The 11,119-nt window shown below is 58.0% G+C and overlaps 3 protein-coding genes across 4 annotated transcripts; all 3 read left to right on the forward strand.

Moving 5' to 3' along the window:
- Positions 1 to 26: 26 nt before the first annotated feature.
- LCAT (lecithin-cholesterol acyltransferase) lies at positions 27 to 3,395 on the forward strand. 2 transcript variants are annotated; one of them, XM_074314705.2, is made up of 6 exons: positions 27 to 301; positions 1,037 to 1,193; positions 1,273 to 1,388; positions 1,477 to 1,516; positions 1,663 to 1,887; positions 2,833 to 3,395. In XM_074314705.2, exons 1-6 carry the CDS (start codon positions 148 to 150, stop codon positions 3,371 to 3,373), a joined length of 1,233 nt encoding a protein of 410 aa, XP_074170806.1. In that variant the 5' UTR covers positions 27 to 147; the 3' UTR covers positions 3,374 to 3,395. The 2 variants fall into 2 exon arrangements, with proteins under 2 accessions (XP_074170806.1, XP_019611918.1); XM_019756359.3 differs by having other exon boundaries at positions 40 to 301; positions 1,477 to 1,572; positions 2,802 to 3,395.
- Positions 3,396 to 4,720: 1,325 nt separating this feature from the next.
- Positions 4,721 to 7,265, forward strand: PSMB10 (proteasome 20S subunit beta 10). Its single transcript, XM_019756303.3, has 8 exons — positions 4,721 to 4,906; positions 5,145 to 5,232; positions 5,323 to 5,420; positions 5,530 to 5,670; positions 5,904 to 6,019; positions 6,130 to 6,188; positions 6,824 to 6,975; positions 7,099 to 7,265. Exons 1-8 carry the CDS (start codon positions 4,851 to 4,853, stop codon positions 7,208 to 7,210), a joined length of 822 nt encoding a protein of 273 aa, XP_019611862.3. The 5' UTR covers positions 4,721 to 4,850; the 3' UTR covers positions 7,211 to 7,265.
- Positions 7,266 to 9,044: 1,779 nt separating this feature from the next.
- CTRL (chymotrypsin like) lies at positions 9,045 to 11,059 on the forward strand. Its single transcript, XM_019756317.3, has 7 exons — positions 9,045 to 9,188; positions 9,727 to 9,830; positions 9,925 to 10,004; positions 10,123 to 10,204; positions 10,364 to 10,544; positions 10,631 to 10,764; positions 10,846 to 11,059. The coding sequence occupies exons 1-7, from the start codon at positions 9,137 to 9,139 to the stop codon at positions 11,005 to 11,007; spliced, it is 795 nt and encodes a 264-aa protein (XP_019611876.2). The 5' UTR covers positions 9,045 to 9,136; the 3' UTR covers positions 11,008 to 11,059.
- The last annotated feature ends 60 nt before the right edge of the window (positions 11,060 to 11,119 follow it).

Here is an 11,119-nt window from a genome sequence, read left to right on the forward strand (position 1 = left end):
CCCTGAGGCTGTGCCCCTTTCCGGCAATCCCTGGCCACCGCCATTGGCCAGGCTTTCCCTCCCACTGGCCCCAGGGCCCCTCCTACCCCCACTCCAGATAAGGCCAGCCTAAGACCGCTTCACTGGGCAGTAGGCAGTGGGGCTGGAATGGGGCTGCCCGGCTCCCCATGGCAGTGGGTGCTGCTGCTGCTGGGGCTGCTGCTCCCCCCTGCCGCCCCCTTCTGGCTCCTCAATGTGCTGTTTCCCCCGCAAACCACGCCCAAGGCTGAGCTCAGTAACCACACAAGGCCCGTCATCCTCGGTAAGCCCCCACCAGGCCCCTGATGCAGCGGGCCAGTCCTTGGGGAGCCTGGGCCCCAGCCCCTGGTAGTTGACCCTGCCAAGGCCCTCTGCCCCTGCATTAGCCCTGATCCCTGCTTCAGTGTTTGGTGGGGCCAAAGGCTTGTCCTGCAGAGAAATTAACCCCTTCCCCCCACCTCACTTTCCTGTGTCTGAGTTATCTACCCCAGGTGGGTGGAGTGGGGGGCGGGTGTGCCTGAGAGCATGGCCAGGGCAATACAAGCTGTGGGTCAGCTGCAGCCACTGAAACCTCGGCCAAGCCCCACTACTCCTTCCTCAGCCCCCACCCCAGCAAGGATAGGATGCCCAACCCAGGAGAGCAGGAGAGGCCCCTCAAGGCCTGCCCCTACTCCTAGGCTCAGTCCCCACTGCCCCATACCTGCTTATTCTCACCTTGGACTTTGGCAGTAATGGAGACAGACGAGGTGTTTACTTTTGGGGGGCAGAGGTCAGAGCCTTGGCCTCTGGACTTTCCTTGCCTGAGTGGGAGCCTGGGCTTTGTGCTGCTGGAGGGATGGGGTGGGGAGTTGGGGGGGTGATCAGAAAGAGGATCTTGAGCTTCATCCCTGGGGGTCGAAGGTGTGGGAGATGAAGGGGTGGGGCTGGTCACTGCAGGGGGGGAGTGGAGCTGGGGTGGGGACCATGGTGGGGGCGGTGAGAAGTCCGAGGACTCCAGAGTGAAGGCTAGTGCCCGCAGTGCCTGGCTGCCTGGGGAATCAGCTGGAAGCCAAGCTGGATAAACCAGATGTGGTGAATTGGATGTGCTACCGCAAAACGGAGGACTTCTTCACCATCTGGCTGGACCTCAATATGTTCCTACCCGTTGGGGTAGACTGCTGGATCGATAACACCAGGTATGCGCCATCCCCTCTGTCCCAGTTCCCTCACCCGGTCCCTTGGTCGCTGGCCTGCTGAATGTCCCCCTGTTCCCAGGGTTGTCTACAACCGCAGCTCTGGGCGTGCGTCCAATGCCCCTGGTGTACAGATCCGTGTCCCCGGCTTTGGCAAGACCTACTCTGTTGAGTACTTGGACAGCAACAAGCTGGCAGGTGTGTGTACTGGGGAAGTGCAGGGCTCTGCTTGTGCTGGGCTGCAGGAGCCATGCCCAGAGCCCCAATGCTGCTGCGTCCCCGACAGGTTACATGAACACCCTGGTGCAGAATCTGGTCAACAACGGGTATGTGCGGGATGAGACGGTGCGGGCTGCCCCCTATGACTGGCGGCTGGGACCCAGTGAGTGTCTTTGAGGATGGCGGGCTTGGGGCAGGGCAGGTGGCCCCTAAACCCCATTGCCCTGACCCCATCCACTCCCACCCCCTGCAGACCAGCAAGAGGAATACTACCAGAAGCTCGCTGGGCTGGTGGAGGAGATGCATGCTACTTATGGAAAACCCATCTTCCTCATCGGGCACAGCCTTGGCTGCCTGCACCTGCTCTATTTCTTGCTGCGCCAGCCCCAGTCTTGGAAGGATCGCTTCATCGATGGCTTCATCTCTCTTGGGGCTCCCTGGGGTGGCTCCATCAAGCCCTTGCTGGTCGTGGCTTCAGGTGAGACGGGCTCTGATTACTGGCATCCTGTGGTGAGGTTGAGGGGTGGAATGAAGCTGACCAAGGGCCTGCCCTCGCTCCTGCTTCTGCACACAATGCCCTACGGTGGGTGTTGTCTACCACCCCTGGGGCATGGCCTCTGTCGTTGGCCCCCTAAGAGTAGTAAGCCTTGCCTGGACCATTAGAGTGGCACCTGCCAGAGTCTGTCTCAGTGATGACAAGGGAAGTTTAACAGAGAGAAGTGAACTCCAGCAATCTGACTCACTGCCCCAGGTTTGTTCCTGTGGCCTCAGGTCCTGCCCACCCAGCTTTCAGCTGCCTTCTGCTCCCAGGAACTCCTTTGCCTGGGGATCTCCCCTACTGGAGACAGATCTGCCAAAGCCAGGACCAGACCCTAGGAGCCACAGTTACTACCTGTTGAGAACCCACTGTGGATGCTGGGCCCAGCCAGACTCGGCCTCCCCTCTAGTAGCTCACAGTCTGGTGAGGGAAACCCTCAGATTACATCAGTTAGTGTCAAACACAAACACGGTCTCATTTCACCCTTCCCAGAACACAGCTCTGACCGCGGTGCAGCACAGATCACAGGGCCAACACACACTTGCCTCAGGGAGAACTGCCAGCACCATCCCCCCACCTTTCGCACATACACATCCATCCTCAGGAAACCCCTCCCTGCCCTCTTTTTGAGGCCCTACAGCTCTGCCTCACAGAGGTGCCCTCAGGGCTTCTCATTTAATAAGCATACATTGAGCACCTACTAAATGCTAGGCCTGTTCTAGTCTGGCTTGGAGCCAATGTTTGGATTAAGTTGGGACAAAACTGAGCCTGCAGCTGAGCATGGGCTGGGCAGCAAGTTGTGGGTCAGGGGCAGCCAGGCCTGGCTCCCTGCCCACCTTGCTCCATGTCCACAGGTGACAACCAGGGCATCCCAATCATGTCCAGCATTAGGCTGAAAGGAAAGCAACGCATGACGACGACATCGCCCTGGATGATGCCCGCCAACCACGTGTGGCCTGAGGACCATGTGTTCATGTCCACACCCACCTTCAACTACACAGGCCATGACTTCCAGCGCTTCTTTGCAGACCTGCACTTTGAGGAAGGCTGGTACATGTGGCTCCAGTCACGCAGCCTGCTGGAAGGACTGCCAGCACCAGGCGTGGAAGTGTACTGTCTGTATGGCGAGGGCCTGCCCACGCCCCGCACCTACATCTTTGACCATGGCTTCCCCTACACAGATCCTGTGGATATTCTCTATGAGGATGGTGATGACACTGTGGCCACGCGCAGCAGTAAACTCTGTGGCCACTGGAAGGGCCTCCAGCCACAGCCCGTGCACCTGCTGCCTCTGCATGGGACAGAGCACCTCAACCTAGTCTTTAGCAACCAGACACTGGAGCACATCAATGCCATCCTGCTGGGTATCTACCGCAACAACTCCACACCCCCAGCTGCCAGCCCAGAGCCCCTCCCCCCTGAATAAAGCTCATCCTTTGCTGCTGTAAGCCTTGACACATGTATTGTGGGTTGAGGGGGGTCACTAGGGTCTGCACACCAGGATTCATTCAGCAGCAGCCGCAGGCCTAGTGCTTTGTGGAGCATAGGCAACATGGGCTTTGCTCAAGCCTAGGATTGAACTGGGCACCCTGAGATACACAACTTCCCACTCTCTAGTTGAGCTGGGAAAGCAGCCTGACTTGTGTCTGCCTCTGCTCTGGGCGTGGGGTCTGGGGACAGCTGTGGGATGGGGCACATGAGTCAAAGGTTTGGGATGGGGGAGATCTGAGCGCTCTCTCCCTGCTCCAAAAGGGCAGTCAAGACGCCACCTCTAGACAGGGCCTGTTGAGTGCTAGGTGAGTGACAAAAGCACAAGAGTTTAGAATCTGGTGGTGTGACAGCCACTAATGAGATCATTCATTTCACTAATGGTTAATTATTACTAGAGCTACGTAGTCTGAGAAAAAAGTTTAGGGAGCAACAAGGGGTTGAGTACTGGGTCAGGGAAGATTTCCCAGAGGAGGTGCTGCCTCCGTTGAGATCAGACAGATGAGAAGGGTAACATGGGCCACAGTAAGGACTTGAGTTTGAGCCTAAGAGCAGTGTGCAGCTGCTGAAGGGTTTAACCAGGGAAAGAGTGTGACCATATTTCCCATCTAGAAAGAGACCCTTCTCTGCAGGGTAGAGCTGGGGGGGGGGGGGGCAGGAAGTGTAGGGAAGCCAGTGAGGCCAGTGCAGTAGCCAGAGGACAGAGGAGGCTGGCTGAGACGAAGGCAATAGTTAGGAGGAAAACGTGGATAGATAAGGGTCACTTGGGAGGTGAAATAAGACTTGGCCATGGGTAGAGCCCAGCATGCCTCTAGGCCACTAGATGGAAAGCCATGGGGCCCCTCTTGAGAGAGGGAAGACAGCACCTGAGATAGGGACTATGAAAGGACCAGCATCAACATTGCTGAGGATTAAGCCTCTGTGTTTGAGGTTTCTGGCAAAAGGCAAAAGCAACAGGAGACAGGCAGGAATTGGGTAAAGGAGGGTGACAAGGGCCTAATGCTGGGAGACCTGTAATAATGCGGAGACCTGGCAAAAGGTCTGACAGCCTTAGAATGTTGGTACTTAAGGTTAGAGTTGGTGTCAGTGGCACAACTAGGGGCTCAGACTGGAAGTGGGAGGAGGAGCTGAACAATGGCCAGAAGAGAGGAATGTCCTTCGGTTCAGACAGAGGACCTGGGAGCAGCATGGAGAGCCAGGCAAGGGACATCACCCCCTACCAAACCTCCTTAAGACCAGAAGTGAAGGTGAAAGCGAAAGAGAAGCAAAACACGCCAGCGTCCTGAGTGAAAGCGAAAGCAGGAAGCGTCAGTGGAGCCCCACAGGGAACAAGGCTTTGGCCCTTCGGGCTCCCCGCTGGTCTCACTCCTCTAACCATCGACCCCCAATTCCTGGACTGCCCTGCTCACCCCAAGATGCTGAAGACAGCTCTACAGACCCAAGGGGGATTCTCCTTCGAGAACTGCCAGAGGTGAGGTGGCGGATGGTTGGTCCCGAGCTGCCTATGATCTCGGTGAGGTCTTCCGGAAGTGCAGGGCCTTTATTCCTGGTGGCGAAGGGCTGGGGGGGGGGGGGGGGGGGTAGCATGTGTGGGGAGATTTGGGTTCCCAGACTTACTCTGGGAGGTGAGGGAGACCGGGATGGAGTTGGGCAATGTGATGGGGGGTCCCAGAAGAACCGAAACATAGGCCACTCCCTTTCGTTTCCAGAAACTCATCCTTGGAACGGGCGCTCCCGGGGCTCCGGGTCCCTCATGCGCTCAAGACCGGAACCACCATCGCAGGTCTTGTGTTCCGAGTGAGTAGGGGGTTCGGACGGGGAGGCTTAGAGGAGCGGCCGGGGATCTGGCGGGCACTGAGCTAACGGCCTCTTTTCCCCCCTCCCCAGGACGGGGTCATCCTGGGGGCGGATACGCGGGCCACTAACGATTCGGTTGTTGCGGACAAGAACTGCGAGAAGATCCACTTCATCGCGCCTAAAATCTAGTGAGAATTCCCCAGCCCCGTTCCCCCACGCAAGAACCGCTCCCTCGTGCACATTCCCTGTCCCCACACATCCTAGCCCCGCCTACACCGACCCTTCCTTCGCCCTCAGCTGTTGTGGGGCTGGAGTAGCCGCAGACGCCGAGATGACCACGCGGATGGTGGCATCCAACATGGAGCTACACGCACTGTCCACCGGCCGCGAGCCCCGCGTAGCTACCGTCACCCGCATGCTGCGCCAGACGCTCTTCCGGTGCTGGGGCCGAGCTAAACGACCCTGGGGAGGGGTCGTTGCGGGGAGGGCGGAGCTGAGGAGGTGGGACGGGGGGGCGGGGCTGCGAGGTCCGGGTAGACCGGAAGAGGCCGGCCTGAGAGGAGCCGGGCAACAGTCCTGAAGCGCCAGACCGCTGGAAGGGGCGGGGCCCGGAGCCAGGGGTGGGGTCTTGGTCCCGAGCTCGCAGCTGAACACGGTCACTCCACGTAAAGGTACCAGGGCCACGTGGGTGCGTCTCTGGTCGTGGGCGGCGTAGACGTGACAGGACCGCAGCTCTACAGCGTGCACCCCCACGGCTCCTACAGCCGCCTGCCCTTCACGGCCCTAGGTGAGCGCTTCTGTCCCGTCCCCACAAACCCCGCACCTGCGACCCCGGCCTCACGTTTGTCTTGTGTTGGAACGGCCTCAGCTGACCTCACGTGTCCCTCCTGCCTGCAGGCTCCGGCCAGGATGCGGCCCTGGCGGTGCTGGAGGACCGGTTCCAGCCGAGCATGACGGTGAGCGACACCACCTACGTGGTTGTTGGTGGGAAGTGCACTCGGAGTTGGGGAGCCCAGAGGGACCGTGGCCTAGTCGGGAAGTCGCGGAAGGCTTCTCAGAGCAGATGACGACTAGGTGGAGACCGAGGGGCCAGTGAAGTGAGGGTAGAGGGATGCTGTTCCAACAGATCACTAACGGTGCCAAAGCTTTGGACTGCTCCAAGAAGTCAAAGCTCAGGACCGTTTGGAGTTGAGGGAGGAGGAAACAGCAGGTGGGGTCTGAGTCTGGATTTTGTTTGGGGTGGGACAGAAGTGTTGCTTCCAAGGTGCCTAAGGCCCAGAAAGAGAGACAATGAGCCGGTGAATTGGGGACCAAGACCATATTGGTTGGGTGGATAGGCCACTGAAAGCAGAGGCTCAAGTGAAAGTGACTCAGAAATTTGTGAAGATGGGGGCAGTGGAACAGGGGGTCTCTGGAGAGAGGGAGGCAGAGAGATGGGGAGGGGAGTTTGCGGTGGAGATGGGGGTGTAGGGGGTGAGAGGAGTTTAGGTGTGAGCAAATGGTAAGTCTGGGCTTCACGATGAACAGTCCAGGCTGTTGCCTAAGGGTGATACCAGAGGGTCCACTGGGCCTCACACACACATCTCCACAGCTGGAGGCCGCACAGAGGCTGCTGGTGGAAGCCATCACTGCAGGAATCCTGGGTGACCTGGGCTCCGGGGGCAGTGTGGATGCATGTGTGATCACAGAGACCGGTGCCAAGCTGCTGCGAACCCTGAGCTCACCCACAAAACCGATAGAAAGGTGAGAGCAAGGGAGATGTGGGACTACATGGGAAGATGGGTGGTAGCAGGGGAGCTAGGGGGCTGCTAGAAGACGGGCCACATGTTGGTTCCATGTTGAGATACCATCCATCCTCCCTCCTAGGCCCGGCCAGTACCGCTTTGCCCCTGGAACCACAGCTGTCCTGTCCAAGACAGTGGTGCCACTGCCCCTGGAGCTGGTGGAGGAAACTGTGCAGACCATGGAGGTGGAGTGAAATAGGCTGAGCCTTAGAGCTTGGAACAAGGGGGAATAAATGCAGAAAAAAAATACCTGAAGAGATGGCTGTGTTGTTCTTGGGTGGAGGGGGCAAGCAGCCAGCAGGGCTCTATGGCTAAGGTATCCCTGCAGCAACTACTCCCTCCCACAGCTCCAGTATCTGGCTTTAAAGGTGCCCTTCACCCATCACCTTAGGCATCTACTCCCTTCCAGAACTTCAGTCCTGGCAAGCATTGCAGGCTCAAGGTGGAAAGCCACCTCCTGTCTCTACACCATAGAGGTTCCCCCTACCACTGCCACGCCTTGATCTTGCCCTGTAGTCCACTGGGGACTGTTGTAAAACCCAAAAGGCCCCACTTAGTTCCTTTGCCTGGCTCATCAGTGACCCAGGACAAACCCCACACCGCTCAGTCAAGCCCCCCCACCCCATCGGTCCCATTGAGGGCTAAAGTGCTGACAGAGGAGCTGCCCATTTCCAAGTGTAGGTTCTTACAGAGCACTACTCACCCCTGCTACACCTTTATCCGTGAAACCCTCCTGATGACCAGGCTGAGGTGCTAACACAAAACTGGGTTGCGAGTAGGGGGACTGACTCTGAGTTTTCTGGGATGACGGGTCACAATGCTTATGTGGGGACAGATGACGTGACACAATTATCCAACAAACCTTTCCTGAGCACCCACTGAATGCTAGGCCAAGGTCCTGCGTGCTGGCAGGTGCGTCCTGCCCTCAGAATGCCTGAGCTCCTCTGGAGCCTTGGGACTGTTTGAGAGTCCGCCCAACCTCTGGGGAGGGTCTACACTAGGCTGGACATCCCTGAGCCCGATTGTGCTTTTCCCCTAAACGTTTAATTATGAATAGTTTTAAACATAAAACTGGAAAGAAGTACACACTGAACCCCTACATACCCACCACAAACGTTACAATTAGTATTTTATTTGCTTTACCACATATCTATCCATCCATCTATTCAACCATTAACTCATCTTACTTTTTTGACTGATAGGTTCTTGAAATTAGTCGAAACCCTCACACCCCTAGACGGCCAGGCAACTTACCCATTGCAACTTTGCACACAGGCCTCTTCTCTCCCTCGGTTCAAGCTCAGCCTGGAGCTCAGCAACAAACAGGCTGCAGACACCAGAAGCTTGCCCACAGGAGCCCTAAGGCCTGGAGGTTGTCAGAGATTTGATGGCTGTCATCCTTCTACCTGCAACCTCCATCAAGGGTCAGCCAGTCACCAAGGGCTCACACCTTGCCCTCCCTGTGTGCCAGGTCCTTCCCAAGCATCATCTCATCATTAAGAGTGTGGGCTTTGGAGCCAGACAGATGAAGGTTTGGGTCCAGCCACACCATGTGCTTGTGGGAGAGTTGGCATCTCTGAGCAAACTGACTCCTGTTCAAAGTTGAGGAATCACTGAGACAGTATCTGTTAGGATTCACAACCTGCTAGAACCCCTGTCCTGCCACATGGCCCTGGCCCTCCACAGCAGAGCTGGTCCAGCTGGACATTCCCTCCACCAGTCAGGAACGTCCCTGAGTGCTGAGCTCGCTTCTCTGGGAGTCTGGTGCCCCTGATTGTCCTGGGAGATTTCCCGGATCCCAGCCACCAGGTGGCCATCATAGACCTAATTTAACTGTAACTCTGTGGGACCCAGTGCTCAGCACTTGGAATGTGAAGGGGTTCAAATAGTCAATCAGAAGCCAGGCTTTGGGGGTGGAGGTGAGAACCTCACACCTGGGTTCTGTCTGATAAGCCCAGGCCTGGACTGAGGACCTTGGCCTAATGAGACCCTCATGACGAGCGTGGGAGGGGAGCTGTACCCATACAGCTGGCCTGGCCGCATGCCTGGGACTTTAGCCCAAGGACAAGGAGACCCATAAAGCCAGGCCCAGCCCAGTTCTCGGCTTCACGCCTGCCACAATGCTGCTGCACAGCCTGACCCTTAGCCTGGTCCTACTCGGCTCCTCCTGGGGTGAGTGGGCCAGGACCGGCCCAGGCTTCTTGCCTAGGGGCTCAGGAGGGGGCCAGGCTGGGCTGGAAGGGAAGCAGGTGGATAGAGTGGGTAAAGGAAAAAGGATGTGCCAAGGCTGGAAGGAGGCAAGTGGTGGACAGGAGCTTGGACCAGGCCCAGGAGCCGGGGAGGGTTTAGGAAGCTAAGTGAAGGTTAGACGTGTAGTTTAGGGAGAGCCCTATGGCTGCACAAAGGGCCATGGACGGGGTACAGAAGCCAGGAGGAGGCTCTCCCACGGGTCAGGGAGACAAGCAGCCTGGGCTGGAGGGTGGATGGAGTTGGGGAACGGCGGGAAGTAGGCTGGAGAGAGCTGTGGACAACACTTGGGGGCTGGTTGGGTGGGAATGACCGAGAATATGCAGGGGGCTAGACGGCGTTCAGAGTGAAATGGAGTAGCGATGAGCCCTCTCAATCTGCACCCTCTTGGGGGCACCTGGGGAGAGGTGTGGAGAGGTGGGCTGGGGTACGGGAAGCAGGTCCTCACTAGCCCAATGGCCAGGCTGCGGTATTCCTGCCATCAAACCGGCGCTGAGCTTCAACCAGAGAATTGTCAACGGGGAGAACGCAGTGCCGGGCTCCTGGCCCTGGCAGGTGTCCCTGCAGGTACATGCACTCTGGGGGTGTAGGGCAGGGTCCCAAGTGCTTCATGCCTAGGTATAGCCTGAATCCCCCTCCCATTTCTGACCCCTGACCTCAGGACAGCAGCGGCTTCCATTTCTGTGGTGGTTCCCTCATCAGCCAGTCCTGGGTGGTCACTGCTGCCCATTGCAATGTCATGTGAGTGCTTTCATTCCACCTGCCCCACCCCAGCCCACCTCTCCCCTCCTCCTTCCCCTGAATGCCCCTCTCATTGCTCTGCCCTCCCTGTGGCTGCCCAACCCCACTCTCACTGCAGACCTGGCCGTCACTTTGTCGTCCTGGGCGAGTATGACCGATCATCCAACTCTGAGCCTTTGCAGGTTCTGTCCATCTCGCGGGTGAGTACCTGGGTTGCAGACACGGGAACAGAGGGCAGCGCAGAGTGGGCTCTGGGGATGAAGAATTCAGGGCACGCCCTGGCCTGGCCCCCTCAGCGCCCATCAACCCTGGGGGCCTGTGCTTGCCCCATCTTACATGGCCCCTTGCTTGCTCCACAGGCCGTCACACACCCGAACTGGAACCCCACCACTTTCAACAACGACGTGACACTACTGAAGCTTGCGTCCCCAGCCCGGTTCACGACACGAATCTCACCAGTTTGCCTGGCTACCCCAAATGAGGTGCTGCCTACCGGCCTCAAGTGTGTCACCACTGGCTGGGGCCGCATCAGTGGCTCAAGTAGGAACTTGGGCCAAAGATCCCGATGGGAGGGCTGGGGTGGAGACAAGTCATCTGAGGCCTAAACACCCCTTCTCGGCCCACAGACAATGTGACCCCAGCACGCCTTCAGCAGGTGGCCTTGCCCCTGGTCACTGTGAGCCAATGCCAGAAGTACTGGGGCTCACGTATCACTGACTCCATGATCTGTGCCGGTGGCTCGGGGGCCTCCTCGTGTCAGGTAAGCTCTGGCACCCTGTCCTGTTCTTTGCACTGTCCTCCGGCACCCCCCACACTGACTTCTCCCCTCTTCTTCCCTCAGGGTGACTCCGGAGGCCCTCTTGTCTGCCAGAAGGGGAACGTGTGGGTGCTTATCGGCATCGTCTCCTGGGGCAACAGCAACTGCAATGTATACACACCTGCCATGTACACTCGCGTTAGCAAGTACAGCACGTGGATCAACCAGGTCACGGCCTACAACTGAGCCCACCACAGACCCCTCCCATCCCAGTCCAATAAAGACCCCAGGCTCTGTCTTCTTGTGTCATCTGGTCTGTCCTGGCTCAGGGGGGCCGATCCCCACTTGGATTTGGTCT

The sequence above is a fragment of the Rhinolophus sinicus genome, chromosome 8 (assembly GCF_057876585.1).
Source record: "Rhinolophus sinicus isolate RSI-liver-muscle chromosome 8, RSI-T2T, whole genome shotgun sequence".
In the NCBI taxonomy this organism is placed as follows: domain Eukaryota; kingdom Metazoa; phylum Chordata; class Mammalia; order Chiroptera; family Rhinolophidae; genus Rhinolophus; species Rhinolophus sinicus.

Coding starts and splice junctions, on each gene's coding strand:
- LCAT (XM_019756359.3), top strand. CDS start 148: ATGGGGCTGCCCGGCTCCCCATGGCAGTGGGTGCTGCTGCTGCTGGGG. Junction 1,194..1,272: donor TGCTGGATCGATAACACCAG/GTATGCGCCATC, acceptor CCCTGTTCCCAG/GGTTGTCTACAACCGCAGCT. Junction 1,888..2,801: donor CTTGCTGGTCGTGGCTTCAG/GTGAGACGGGCT, acceptor CCATGTCCACAG/GTGACAACCAGGGCATCCCA.
- CTRL (XM_019756317.3), top strand. CDS start 9,137: ATGCTGCTGCACAGCCTGACCCTTAGCCTGGTCCTACTCGGCTCCTCC. Junction 9,189..9,726: donor CCTACTCGGCTCCTCCTGGG/GTGAGTGGGCCA, acceptor CCCAATGGCCAG/GCTGCGGTATTCCTGCCATC. Junction 10,005..10,122: donor GCTGCCCATTGCAATGTCAT/GTGAGTGCTTTC, acceptor CTCTCACTGCAG/ACCTGGCCGTCACTTTGTCG.
- PSMB10 (XM_019756303.3), top strand. CDS start 4,851: ATGCTGAAGACAGCTCTACAGACCCAAGGGGGATTCTCCTTCGAGAAC. Junction 5,421..5,529: donor TTCATCGCGCCTAAAATCTA/GTGAGAATTCCC, acceptor CTTCGCCCTCAG/CTGTTGTGGGGCTGGAGTAG. Junction 6,189..6,823: donor GGTTCCAGCCGAGCATGACG/GTGAGCGACACC, acceptor ACATCTCCACAG/CTGGAGGCCGCACAGAGGCT.